Below are 15,025 nucleotides of genomic sequence, written 5' to 3' on the forward strand. Positions count from 1 at the left end.
TTACACTTCCGCTTTGAGCCTGGCTAACTCGCTGTGCAGGTTTAGTTGTGTGTGTTCATCTCATCACTGCTGGACACCTCGTAATCTTCGGATCATCATTTGTCTATTTTAAACTGCTTGTGTGTTAAAGGGCCACGGTCAGTGATTCTACCTACAATACCATTAACTTAAACATCACTGACGTTCGACAACGGTAATTTTGTGTTTTAAAGCTAGCTAACGGTAGCGTTAGCATAACAGCTTTAGGGATGGCTGAGGTTCCCGGGACATCGAGTGAGACGATAACGGAGACAGTTCAGACGAGCACACCGCCTCCGCCCCAACAGGTAAATGATAAGGAACTTGTCGCGAAGACATTTTGGCTGCTGCTAACTGGTGGAAATGTGTAATAGAGGGCCATTTATGTAGGCCGCGCTGCTTAAAGACAGTGTTCATGTATCCAGTCTGAAATTAAAATATGGCTTGCATCCCCACCCTCAGGAGCTTTGCGCAGCCAGCTGTTTTACTTACATCGGTCTCATTTTATTAGGACTACTTGTTATGACGTGGACCAGATACTCTTTACAATACGGTATCTGCAAATCAGGTAATGTGTAAGATGCCACCGCTTAACGTTATGCAACTCATAAGGGCAGGTGCGGGTTAGTGCTTTGACACACAGTGGGCATGAAGGTTTGGTTTTTGTGGACAGAAAAGCTATTTTATAGTTCAATCACAATCACACGAGGCAGTTCTACAATATTAATACTTAATGAATTATGCATCCTACAAATCTTTAACTATATACTTTAAAGTATGTGGACACCACATACCATAAGAATATTTGAATAATAATGTGATAATGTACTAATGTTCTTCCATCCCTATGCTCTGTTTCACCATGGCAATACTTTGACCGCCATCATAGATCTGTCCTTATTCTAGTGACTGATGATTTTTTTTTCTCTATTTCTTTTTTAATTTTTTGGCAGTCTAGGCCTTATTACTTTAGTAGTTCTAAGCCCTCATGTCAAGGCCAGTCCCAGACATGAAAAAAATCCAAATGACGCTGTTGAAAGAGCTTTAAAACAATTTTTAGGTTGAGCTTAGTATGGGTAAATACCTGTTTAAAGCTGGTTAAAGCCACCATTTTTTCATTTGTAATAGGTTTCATGGCATTCTTTTTTATGACACAGCTACCAGCAGATGTCTTATATGTTGCAGGAGGGACGAAGCCTGACAATCAAGCTGAGGAAGAGGAAGACCGAGAAAAAAGTGGAGTGGTCTAGTGACACTGTTGACAATGAGCACCTGGGAAGGAGGTCATCAAAGTGTGAGTTGATTTTCTCATTAGGACGTGAACTTTACCAGTTATCCTATCTGACACTAAAATATGCCCACTTCCAAAATTAGGTGTTTGAAGAAAGCACAAAGGCCTACAAACAATGCAGATTTAGAAGCTAAAATAATGCAATAGAAATGCACGGTTTGTTGTTTTTTAAATGCATTTTAATATGTTTATTTTGACTAAATCCTAGCCCATACATGTAATTCCAAAACATAATACTTCTTTGTATGACAATTTCTCAAGAAGATACTAAATCAATAAAATGTATGGTCAATTTTTTATGTTACATTTCTAGTGCTCAGAATCACAATCAACAGAAGTGATACTGTAGTAACCATATTTATGTCAGAAACATGTGTGAGGCCAGTTGGAAAGCTAATATTTATTATTTGAAATTGTTAAAAAATTCTAGAAACTGTACTAAAATTTGTGAAGTACAAATAACATGTCACATGATTGCATTCCTTAAGCCTGTGCCATGTTTCGCTTCTGATAGTTCTATTTAGTACACTTACCTGTAGTACACTGTGTACTCTGTCACTGAACTTATCAGGGTAGTATTGTCACATATCAAACGCAGCAGCTTGTGCACATGTGTAGTCAAGAGGAAATCTTGGTAGTATTCCCCCAGGGTAGTCAGAATGCACTGCAGGTCATCATAGTACCTGTAAGACTGGAAGTGCAAGTTTAAAATATAACAACCAAGCAAAACTGTTACCTTTAAGGTTTAAGTTGTCAGCATCTCTCGGAACACTCACACTTGTGTTCCATTTCTTTCAGAATTAATTCATATTAACACTCGTTTTTTTATAGTCTGAAACATTCTTGCATACACAGTAGGCATTCAGTTCTGCCTCTTCATCTTTGCTGCAAATGAAAAGCTATTTTTATCCCATTTTTTTCTATTTCTAGACATATGATTAGTCAATACAACTGTGTCTGTGTCTGTCTACCTCTGATCTGTCTAACTCAAGCAGTTAGACATAGAAGAATAGAGACCTATTCACACTGGTTCCAGGCTGTGATTTCAGTCTGAGGTTGACATTATTTATTAATTGAGAAGTATTACTATAATATGTAAGAGTTTGTTGTATTTTTTTGTCAAAAAAGCCAAACAATATTGACCAAGGTTTTATTTCTAAAAGAATAAAAAGGGAAAAACATCCAAATGAATACTTTCATAGATAAGTAGGTCACCTGGGTCAGTTGTAATCCTGCATGTTGTGTTCCAGGCTGCTGTATTTATGAGAAGCCCCGACAGTTTGGAGAGTCGTCCTCTGAAAGCGAGGGAGATGAGGATGACGAAGGGTGTGGAAGTGCTCACTGTATCCTGGGTCATGGGAGGAGAGGCCATGGACAGAGGGGGGGCGGAGGGCCTGCAGTGCCTCCAAACTCTGAAGGGGCACATGGCCACTAACGAGCGTTGCAGGCTGCTCATGGGGTTTGAGCCATTTTCTCACCATGACAATGACACATTTAAAAAAAAAAACTGCACTCTTTAGTTTAGTTCCATCATTGAGGTACAGGCAGGCCTGTTGCTGTGTTTTAGGTGTGAGTCAAGAAAGTTCCAGCTGCTAGGGCAGGATTATAGCCTCTGTACTGCTGCAGTATTATGGATTATTGAATTAGACTAATTGAAACCCCTGCTTTCCTTTCAGCAGCTGAAAGCTTGCTCGGCATAGTGCCATAACATAAAATGATCTAGTCTCAAATCACAAAGGGGACATAATGGATCATTTAGTTGAATATCTTTGCACATTTTAGCTGTTTTACAGCAAATAGCATACAGTGTGCATTACTGCTGATGCTCCAAAGCATGCTGTTGAATGGTAAACTTTATGGCCAATGATCTGTTAATCTGCCAAATGTTTTCTCAAATAATGGATTATTTATTTTTGTCAATAAACTTCCCAGTGCTTGGTCCTCCTAAACATTCTCACCAAAGTGATTGCCAGTAGAAAAAGTAAATGTATTAATGAAAACAAAACAATGACACATTAGTTTCACTTTTCAGTTATTTTCTCCACAATTATCACAACTGCTCAAATGCATTAAGAATGTCAAACATTCCTGCTTTGGAGCAGCAGTAGTAATGTGGATTTGTCACAATTTGGCTGAAACAACAAACCCTAATTGCAGTGTAACTGTAATTAGGTTACAGCAGAAGTTGTGTCTGTCATTCCTGCAAAAACAAAGCAGTAATGAGGCCACTCTTTCCCCAGCAGCATGGATTTTCAGAGTGTGAGGCATCTCTGGAGCACAGTATTCAGCATTTTATGTTATGAGGAGAGGTTGAGGCAAAAAATGCTGTCCGACTATGTATCTTCCTTGTGACAAAGCGACTGAGTTAAATGTATATAATGGCAGCATTTGTTTTTTTTTTTCATTTTTTTTTCTTTTGTTTTGTATTTTAATTTATTTGCTGGTCTTAATTGTGACCTTGAAGAAATTTGACATGCAGTCATCCACTGTCAATGGCATAACATTGAAAATTACAAACCAATATGAGAATTCTAATATGTGTCACTTTTATAGTTAGTTCAGTACATGCCTCTTTGGATTTGTACCAGTTTTAAAGTTTTGTGAGTTGCTATTCAAAAACAGTATTACAGGACCTGGGCCATGCTCCTCATATGTGGGTAGATCCATTAACTTGATTTCTTTTAAGTTGTTATCTAAGCTATTAGTACCCTTAAACCTGAAGTGTGCAGCTTAACTACAGTTAGCTCATACATTAGATCTTTTAGGATTAACCCAAAACAGTTTTCATTCATTCTCAGATAATGGTGACTGATTATATTGCATATTCAGTTTGAGAAATGCAGTGGTGTTTGAATGAATGTGAGCACTTTTTTTCTGTATTTCTGTAGTAATATGACCCAAAACATCAGCTGATTTTCACACCAGTCCTGAAAGAAGATAAAGGGAACACGATCAAATGAACCAGATATTATTCTTGTCATTCATTTTTTAAGGAAAATGGTCCAATATTACATAACTGTGAGTGGCTAAAGCCAAAATTAGAGTCTATCTAAGTTTCCAATCAGGTGTCAGTGAATGAACTGTTTTATTTAAACAAAGATCTCTCAAATTCTGGGCAGCAAGTGTATCGTGTTATGAACAACAACAAGGAAATTTCTGTGCACCACAGAAAAGGAATTAGTTCTTGTCAGCCTAGACAAGGTTACTAAACGATCTCTAAAGAGGTTGGACAAATCCATAGTTTAAAAATGTACAAATGGGAGAAATCGAAGACCATTATTACCCTCCTCAGGAGTGAGGTCACAAAGGAACCCACAGTAACTTCTAAGTCACTAAAGACCTCGCTCACAGTGTCTAATGTTAGTGTCCATATATCCACCATCAGGACAAAGCCACTGCTCTGAGACACATTGCTACTGTTTGCAGTTTGGGTTTTGTGAACAGATGATTCAAATTTTAGGTCCACTGTATATGTTGTAAATATCTAGTATTTAAGCATTAAAATGTTAAGAACTATTTATAGCCTACTTCTTTCAATTTTACACAAGATTTTAACTTAACACACACAGCACATTCTTTAGCAGACTGGGTGTAATCCTCTCTAGTAATCAGAACAGTCAATTCAGCATATTGCTGGTATGTTCTTCAGAAATGTTCTATCAATTACCCTGTAAAAGCCACAGACATACAGGCTCATTGAAGATCAAGTTAGCCACATGGTAAATTACTCAGTTTAGTACTCAGCCCTTTTGTTTATGTGCACACAACTGATGACTGATGTGGAGCAAATCCTGGCCTCACTATAAATTCATAATTCATAAATGAATTATTTGTCATATCCAAATGATGCTGACAATCTCTTTGTTTTTAACTATTATTTTTTGAATGTTTCCTGTCACACATAAGCTGAGCATACTCACAGTACTCTAACAATTATAAGGAGGAAAAAGTTTGATTTAAACATGGATTTCCTTTAAATAAGAACACTATGGTTCCATTAATATTCTTGGAAAATTCCTTTGATAATACTAGGAAATAATAAAAATAGAAAGAAGAAGCAGAATGTAAAAAAAATAATAATAATGCTTTTTCGGGATGGTGAAAATGCGGACATACTGTAAATCTGCTAGTGTAATAATAACAATTCCAATAAAAATATGTACACATGCATGCTAACATACAAATAGACTTAATGATTAAATAAAAAAAGCAATTGCTTCAAACTGCCACTGTATGAGTCCAGGTTATAATTTGCTCTCTTGTACATTTAGAGCAGACATGCTGATAATTTGGCCAATGTGTTCAAATATATAACTGGCAAATATGCCCCGAATTAGGTTCTCAAATCCAGTACATTAAGTTACTTATGCCAAATAATGATTTAACCATTTTGTTGCCATAACACTGTGCTATCAAATCAAGCTTCATGTTGCTTATAATTCAAAGTTGTCAGCTGGTGGATTACTTTATCCGAGATTGAATTATTTATGGGAGAATGTATAGCCAGATTGTCCTGTCTAATAGACAGTATATAAATCAAAATGACTTTGTGGTGAGCTATGTGAGCTTTGCAAACAAAACATACATGCAGATCTGTTAAAAGCAGATTCCCATTGAAGTTCAGACAATCTTACAACTCTTTTTTGCATGGGATGTTAATTTGGCAATATCATTGGTGACATGAGTGAGAAAAGTCCTATTTCATAATCCACTTTACTCACAGGTTAAATGAAATTCTGTACCATGGTGGTCAGAAAAACAATTCTATAAGTTGATCTTTTGAGCTTCATTTAAAGGTGATGGGTGTTAGTGCTTTTCTTGCTGTGCTCTGCAGTGTCTGACATGTTAAAGTCAGTGAGGTAAATCAATAAAGATGCAGTATTCTATACCTGGAGGTCCATTCCTTGACCAGAGTGTACATATGTAACTGGATCACAGCTGAGCTGGCAAACAACAATGGTAGAGTTGAAGATGCATGACTGCTGGCCTATGCTTTGTGCAGTTGTACCACCTATGACCCAGAACTCACTCGATACAGACTCTATCACATCACCACCACCACCATCATCATCATCATCATCCTCTATAGTTTTAGACCAAGTTTGATATATGACCGTTCTGTGGATTACCTTCAGCTAATGTATTCCACCACTATCTGTGCTATATTCACACATTGTTACATATGTACATTGTTCTTGTACTGGTAATGCACCTTTTTGTACATACTGTTAACATAATTCTAGCAGATTTAATGTGAATTAAAGTTTTAAACTGTGTTTAAAATGTCTTCTGTTATATATGTCATATAGTGTACAGAATCTTCACTATGCATTTAGGACATTGTGCATTTGATCGTTACATCGATCAATTTGGCTTCACGCAGCACTGGCAGACAGCTGTTTTCGATGCAAAAGCTCTTACAGTATTAGCAACACCACACAGCTGAAGAGCCAGGTGCCTAGGAGTTGGTGAGCTAAAATGAGACAGAGTCCTACACGCTCCGGATAGGAGCAAAGATGAATGCTAATTATGCTGAAATGCAGGGCACAGCTAGAGGTTTTAGCTTGATTCACCACTAGTGTATAAAAGAACAAATGCTACCTTTTTAGGCTCTTATTTATTACCTGAAAAGAACCTCAGTGTCATGATTGAATAGCAAGATTAGAATCACAATGCTTCATCATTCATAGCCTAAATACCCATAGAACAGTATATGGACAAGTAAAGTGCCAGCATATACAGATACATACACAACTACACAAATATGATTCAAAAACAGAGTGAAAGTTGTAGTTCAGTTGCAACCACTTCAAGGTGTAACATACCTGTGATGTGTTTAAGCTGCTGTAGGCTTGCCTAGACAATAGAATAGAATAGAATAGAATAGAATAGAATAGACTTTATTAATCCCTTTGGGAAGGTCCCTCTGGGAAATTCGGGTAAGTACACTCAACAAAAATATAAACGCAACACTTGTTTTTGCTCCCATGTTTCATGAGATGGACTTGAAGATCTAAACTTCATTCCAGATACACAATATTACCATTCCTCTCAAACATTGTTCACAAATCTGTCTAAATGTGTGATAGTGAGCACTTCTGCTTTGCTGAGATAATCCATCCCACCTCACAGGTGTGCCACATCAAGATGCTGATCTGACATCATGATTAGTGCACAGGTGTACCTCAAACTGCCCACAATAAAAGGCCACCCTGAAATGTGCAGTTTTGTCTCACAGCAAAATGCCACAGATGCCACAAGCATTGAGGGAGCGTGCAATTGGCATGCTGACAGCAGGAATGTCAACCAGATCTGTTGCTCGTGCATTGAATGTTCATTTCTCCACCATAAGCTGTCTCCAAAGGCGTTTCAGAGAATATGGCAGTACATCCAACCGGCCTCACAACCGCAGACCACGAGTAACCACACCAGCCCAGGACCTCCACATCCAGCAGGTTCACCTCCGAGATCGTCTGAGACCAGCCACTCAGACAGCTGCTGAAACAATTGGTTTGCATAACCAAACAATTTCTGCACAAACTGTCAGAAACCGTCTCAGGGAAGCTCAACTGCATGCTCGTCGTCCTCATCGGGGTCTTAACCTGACTCCAGATCGTCGCCGTAACAGACTTGAGTGGGCAAATGCTCACATTCGATGGCGTCTAGCACGTTGGAGAGGTGTTCTCTTCACGGATGAATCTCGGTTTACATTGTTCAGGGCAGATGGCAGACAGCGTGTGTGGCGTCGTGTGGGTGAGCGCTTTGCTGATGTCAATGTTGTGGATCGAGTGGCCCATGGTGGTGGTGGGGTCATGGTATGGGCAGGCATCTGTTATGGACGAAGAACACAGGTGCATTTTATTGATGGCATTTTGAATGCACAGAGATACCGTGATGAGATCCTGAGGCCCATTGTTGTGCCATACATCCATGAACATCACCTCATGTTTCAGCAAGATAATGCACGGCCCCATGTTGCAAGGATCTGTACACAATTCTTGGAAGCTGAAAATGTCCCAGTTCTTGCATGGCCAGCATACTCACCGGACATGTCACCCATTGAACATGTTTGGGATGTGCTTGACCGGCGTATACGACAGCGTGCACCAGTTCCCACTAATATCCAGCAACTTCGCACAGCCATTGAAGAGGAGTGGACCAACATTCCACAGGCCACAATAGACAATCTGATAAACTCTATGCGAAGAAGATGTGTTGCACTGCATGAGGCAAATGGTGGTCACACCAGATACTGACTGGTTCTGAGTCCCCAGACCGCCAATAAAGCAGAAACAAAATGCACATTTCAGGGTGGCCTTTTATTGTGGGCAGTTTAAGGTACACCTGTGCACTAATCATGATGTCAGATCAGCATCTTGATGTGGCACACCTGTGAGGTGGGATGGATTATCTCAGCAAAGCAGAAGTGCTCACTATCACACATTTAGACAGATTTGTGAACACTGTTTGAGAGGAATGGTAATATTGTGTATCTGGAATGAAGTTTAGATCTTCAAGTCCATCTCATGAAACATGGGAGCAAAAACAAAAGTGTTGCGTTTATATTTTTGTTGAGTATAGATAATGTTGAGCGAGCACTGCAGCAATTATATGTTTTTTAAGGTTTGACTGCTGATACTTGACTTGTTTATACGCTTGACTTGTTTATATGCTCAAAAAAATAAAGGGAACACTTAAAGAACACAATATAACTTTAAGTCAGTCACACTTCTGTGAAATCAGCCTGTCCAGTTAGGATCAACACTGATTGTGAATCAGTTTCAGCTGCTGTTGTGCAAATGGAACAGACAACAGGTGGAAATGAGGCAGTTATCAAGACAGCCCCTATAAAGGAGAGGTGCTGCCCAGAGACCATTTCTCTGTTCTCATCCTTTCTGCCTGATGTTTGTCAGTGCTCTCACCCCTAGAGGTAGCATGAGGTGGTGTCTACAACCCACAGAAGCTGCTCAGGTAGTGCAGCTCATCCAGGATGGCACATCAATGAGAGCTGTGGCAAGAAGGTTGCATGGAGGAGATACCAGGAGACAGGCCAGTACACTAGGAGACGTGGAGGGGGCCGTAGAATGGCAACAACCCAGCAGGAGGAGCGCTGCCAGAGCACTGCAACATGACCTCCAGCAGGACACTAATATGCATGTTTCTGCTCAAACTGTCAGAAACAAACTCCATGAGGGTGGTATGAGGGCCGACTTGTGGGGCTTGTGCTTGCAGACCAACACCGTGCAGGGTGATTGACATTTGAGGGTGAGAACACCAAGATCGGCAGATTCACCATTGGCAGTAGAGAATATTTTTTTTCTGTTATAGTTTTTCCATGCCACTGTCAAATCAATCGCTGCTTGCTCAGAGGTCAGGCACTGGGTAACACCCATATATATTCTTTTACTACTTAAAGAGCAGGGCCAAACTCATATGGGTGAAGAGAGGGTGTCTGCCTACCTGACTAAAACAAGGAGAACATTTTACAGGAGAGGTGTCTATTTAAGATTATGTATACCAGCACTCCGAGAGAGGAGAGTTCTGTTTATACAGTCTATGAAGGCCTTACAAGTGAGGATAAGAATTTTAAGATACAGGTAAAGGATGATTGTGATCTCACCAGGGTTGCACAGGTGAAAGATGGCCTTCTTAAGATACTTGTTGAAACTTGTTGATATGCGAGTAAAATGACATCCAAAATTCCTCACATTACCAAGGGAAGCATGTATAAGGTGAACAGGACCATCACAAGCACAGAACCCTGTGAAACTCCCATGACTGAGCCCTGTATATGAGGGGACCCTTCACGAGGACAAACTGCAATCTCTCTAGTACATAAGATATTAAACATTTATCTGGGAGACATTTTATTTCCTGTCTTTTAACATCTTTCTAAATTAGAAATCTATTTTAACATCCTGGTCACATTTTCTATGCCAGGTGCATCCCCTTTTAAGGACGCTGGAAGCATTTGCGTTTCATTGTGAGGACATGCGTTCAGACTTCAAACTCACTGTACAAAAGCAAGACAAGCAGACTACCTATTATAAACACATCCTCTTTAATTAGCCAGTGGGTGTACATCATAAACCTCAGTGTAATGTTGGCTTCCAAGTGGTGAAAAATCACATTGTGACAACAGGTGACAGCAGATGCTTGCTTCCTTCTTACTAGGGCATAAGTGTATCGCTCCTATAGTGACCCAGCACTACATGTTGGTTGTTTATATAAAAATATCTTTCCTTACAATAGTTTTTAGTGTAAATATCACTGCAGACGAGCATATAAGCAGGCAATGCAGGTAACACAGAGCTGAAGACACTTTTTATTGATTTGCAGTCATGGCCAAGACATTTTCAAAGAATCTCAAATAATATGGCTGCCAATATTGTGATATATTATTATTATTTAAAGATACTGTGATAAATAATTTTTGTATACTCTTAAGAGCCAACCAATACTGACAAGGAATGTGTCAATTTCCCTGACACAACCATTCCATTACAATTTAGTGTCACCTTGGTGGGATCACAGTATACTAATAATTATTTCTCAATAAGGTTAACTTGTCATACTACATGTGCACCACACCTGCACATTTCAGCTCATTTAGTTTTGACGTGAGGCACATGTCGCAGGCTGTCACACAGGTAAGTGAATTCTAAATTCATCATCTGTTTGAATACACAGATAAGCGGTACATGCATGCTTGATGCAGGTCAAATGTGTATATAACAGGAGTGCTGAGTGGGAAACATGCTGTTGTGCTTGTGCACAAATCCTACAGTGTATTGTTCCTCAGATTACCCTGCCTTTAAATATGTATCCACACGATGATGTATAAATTAAAAAAAAAAAGCAACACACATTTTTGGAGTGTAACCAACCAAATAATATCATGGCACAGGAACTGACATAAGGCAGAATATGAGTGTACAATGAATACAGTAAACTACTGGTATTGTGTTGTAAATCTCTAAAGGTTGTAGTTTCAATGTATCATGTGCAGGTTGTAGCTTTTAGGACATGTCATTATGCATACAATCATTGTTTAGGCCACATGTAAAAGTATATAAAGTACAAAAAGTACTGCTTCAACTCACATTTATGAACAGTTGGTGTTTCGCAGTAGAGAATGAGCAGCAACCATCTCCGCTGAAGCCACTTCCTCTATAACTATAAAACACAGTGCCAACCACTGATTTCCATTCTCATAGTCTTTATCTCAAAATAAACTGTTTTATTACAAATCTGAACTCTTATGGCTTTAATATAATATATTCTACATGTGCTTTTGTATGTGACATTATGGGTCTCAACCTTTAGTTCAGAGGTGGTTATTAATAAGAGTGTGCCTCCTGTCACTTGAAGACATTTAGATTTTCACAGCAGTACTGTAAATAAAGGCTGTTACACTCTATTCAACAAGATAATCCTGCACTCTGGAAATGTGATGTCACATGTACAGGTAATGAGCAGGAGAATCACACACTCTACACAGTGAGTAACTATCTTATTGTCTGGGGGCATGACATTTATATGGTAATGACGTGATTTAGTTTCATTTAATCAGACTTAGCATAGATTGGTTGCAGACAGGCTGAACACAGTCCTCGCTATCTGTAATGTGTTTTTTTTTTTGCATTTTGGTGCAGCTGGTCATCAGTAAAAGTGGTAATTCTGTAGCACTAAGGTTTAGTTATGTCTGTGCCCTTCTATCCTCAGCTGCTGAGTCATTCAAGGTCTTTGCTTTTCATTGCAATCATCATATTAGTTATTTGTTTTCCCTGGTGGAGATGATTTAAGTCTAGTTGTGTCTGGATCAAATGTAATTTGAACATTTCTTAACAAGGTTACACTGAAGACAAACAACATGTCAAACCCAGCGACTGTCGCATAGTAACCCAACAAATATAGTGTCATAGGAAATGAAATAAATGATAAAACATTTAGAACCCTTATTGTTTCTAGTATTATAACAGTTACATATCTCTGTAAGGCTCTCAATGCCAATGCCAATGGTCTAGTGACATTAGGATTGATCAAACAATCAATCTGTTAAAGGTTGATTGTTGTAAAAAATAAAGTGACAAGTATTACTTTAATGTGCTATGAACATTTAGCAAGTGAGCAATACAATTCTGAAGTCACATTGCAGAACACACTGGGTTAATTAAAATATCTGTGTGGTTCCACTGTTGTGATGTCAGCGTGGAGTTCACTTCTCACCATCTGTGGAAAAGACATACACTAAATAAACAGCAGATCACAAGACAGTAGACTGACCTACAGTCAAAGAGTACACAGCAACTGGATTTCACCTCACACTACAGTCCAAGTATGAACCCATCAGTACTCTTATACTAAAGGTCCTCTTTCAAGATAATGTAAACCTTTTTGTTTTGTTTTACACTGCAACTTATCAATTTTACCAGGAGAAAATGAATGAGGTGGCTCACCTTAACTTTAATTTGTCTTCTTGTCTACAGCTACAGGCCTTTCTTGATGTCCCCTATTGTCTCTTGTTTCATCCAGTTCCTTCACCTCCTCGTTATTTTCTTCTTTTTCTTCTTCCACGCCGAGGATCACACTCTGTTTAACGCTGACAGAGATCACTAACGCCTGAATGATGCCATAGATCAGAGCAAACTGCGGGAGATATTCCTGAATCAACCAGAGTAATCCAGCCATTCCAACTGTGGACACAAAAAACATGGCCATGCCATGAAGCCACAGTCTTAGAGCTCCCTGGACCCCCAACACCTCCAGGATCAGCTTAGTAGGAGGGGACACAGTCCACAAGAATCCAACAACAAACAGGTCAAACAAATGACGAAGGAAGTTGAAGCAAATCTCATAATGCTCTGGCACGATTTCCACCTTAAAGCTGTCTGCGAAAAGTCGAAAGGGAGATGTCAGATGAGAGGGAGGTGTAGGAGATGGAGGAGGTGTTCCGTAGTCAGAAAAGTCCCCGTCAACGTCATGGTCTTTACTCCGACCATCACACTTCCTTCGTCTGAGTCCACCTAACTGTGTTTTTCTTTGCCAAGGGTAGGATATTGGTAGATATTTATTCCACCACCTGGAAACTTGTACATTTGCATCTGTCTCGTGTTTTCCAAGATCTTCAATTTCCATTGTCTGAAGCTCCTGCGCCTCCCAGTACTCCTCTACTGGACTACTGTTGTCACTTTGACGTCTCCAGCCACCCCAGATCCAAGAGGTCCACCCGCTGATGCCCCAACCCCCGGTGCCTTGCTGCTTTTGGCCCTCAGCTTTTAAAGTTGTGGTATTCACTGACACTGCATTGTTGCCCCATGAGCGCACCCACCCCCAGGCTCTGCCTACCACAGCTGTCATGCTTTCTCACAATTTGCGGGAACTGATTTAAAATCTGCAGATTTCAGCTTTACTTGTTTGTGTGTTCCCAGCAGCTTTATGATTTGATGGGAGAAGCATGCAGAAGTTGAAATACTTGTTCACAGGGACTCAGGCCTGGGTGCAGTGAGTCCTCAGGCCACAGACACACCTGTGGGTGTGATGAAGCAGTTCAGCAGACAATAGGGGCGACCTGTCCCTACGAACATTACTGACTAAGGCCTTGATGAATTTAATCTTATTATTCACGTCTTTGGTTTAACCTGCTATACTTTGGTGGTGCCAACTCAGTATTACATTCAGACATGCCCAACACGCAACTTAGCACTGGCTACATGAGAAAAGTGGTTGAGTTGACTGAGTACTCAGCCCAATAATAGCTAACACTTGATCTTCTTCGGGACAAGCATAGTTGAACTTTTTCCTAATCCCCCGCAGAAAATTACTTCATTCTTCACACCTGCAAAAAAAGACATGTATATGGTTTAAACATGCATCTCTCTTTTCCATTCCATGTCAACATCAGTGCGAGTTAGCTAATGTTAAACAGGCTTTTAGTAGTTAGCTAACTGGCAGGCTTTTGCTACACAACAATTTTTATCTTCGCTTCCTGACATCGGCTGATATATTGTTAAAGGTAAGTAAAACGTGTAAGAAATTCTTTTTTGCATATTTGGGTGTCTCCATCCAAGCAGTTAATCAGATAAAGGACAGCTGAATGCTCACCTTCGGCGACGTTAGCCGGACTTGGGTCTGTCAGATTGTCGCTAGCCTCCTTATTAGCATCAAATAACTTGACACACGGTCAAAGTTACACGACTTCGAGATACCATTATGTAATCCTCGTGTGACTGGAGTAGAAAGTCCGCATCCAGCCAAAGTCAACCTACGACAGGTATAATAATTGCTATAACTGCTAGCCAGCTCTGACCAGAGTCAGGTCGGATGAAACGTTTCCTTCATAAGAGAACAAAAGGAGACGCACTACCGGTCCAACCTTCAAAATAAAAACATGGCTGTATGTACGTCCCAACACTCCTGTACTAAGATTTTCCTCTTCGATTCCTACTTGCACATCCAGTGAGTCAGTCTAACGCAAAGCTTCACCTTGACACACTTCCACAGGGTATTGGACATATATTAGTAAGATGGGTGGGGCTCAACTGTACAGATGCAGCTTAGCTTAATATGAATTACTCACATAGGATGTACACCTGTAACCAACACTGAAGTGCATGTGTTCAACTGACAAACATCTCACAGGTAAAGTGTACTTTATAAACTGTGCATCAAGACTTTAACAGGCTTGCACCAGAATCTGCTTCCCCAAAGTAGTAG

The 15,025-nt window shown here is 39.8% G+C and overlaps 2 protein-coding genes across 3 annotated transcripts; one reads left to right on the forward strand and one right to left on the reverse strand.

Moving 5' to 3' along the window:
* Positions 1-18: 18 nt before the first annotated feature.
* ppp1r11 (protein phosphatase 1, regulatory (inhibitor) subunit 11) lies at positions 19-6,547 on the forward strand. 2 transcript variants are annotated; one of them, XM_028399981.1, is made up of 4 exons: positions 19-137; positions 213-326; positions 1,204-1,312; positions 2,560-6,547. In XM_028399981.1, exons 2-4 carry the CDS (start codon positions 249-251, stop codon positions 2,742-2,744), a joined length of 372 nt encoding a protein of 123 aa, XP_028255782.1. In that variant the 5' UTR covers positions 19-137; positions 213-248; the 3' UTR covers positions 2,745-6,547. The 2 variants fall into 2 exon arrangements, with proteins under 2 accessions (XP_028255782.1, XP_028255781.1); XM_028399980.1 differs by having other exon boundaries at positions 24-326; positions 2,560-6,546.
* Positions 6,548-10,353: 3,806 nt separating this feature from the next.
* Positions 10,354-14,755, reverse strand: c2h6orf47 (chromosome 2 C6orf47 homolog). The gene is made up of 3 exons (XM_028400090.1): positions 14,414-14,755; positions 12,769-14,147; positions 10,354-12,541 (listed from the first exon to the last, which is right to left on the reverse strand). Exon 2 carries the CDS (start codon positions 13,667-13,669, stop codon positions 12,776-12,778), a length of 894 nt encoding a protein of 297 aa, XP_028255891.1. The 5' UTR covers positions 13,670-14,147; positions 14,414-14,755; the 3' UTR covers positions 10,354-12,541; positions 12,769-12,775.
* Between the last annotated feature and the right edge of the window lie 270 nt (positions 14,756-15,025).

Source organism: Parambassis ranga, chromosome 2 (assembly GCF_900634625.1).
Source record: "Parambassis ranga chromosome 2, fParRan2.1, whole genome shotgun sequence".
In the NCBI taxonomy this organism is placed as follows: Eukaryota; Metazoa; Chordata; class Actinopteri; family Ambassidae; genus Parambassis; species Parambassis ranga.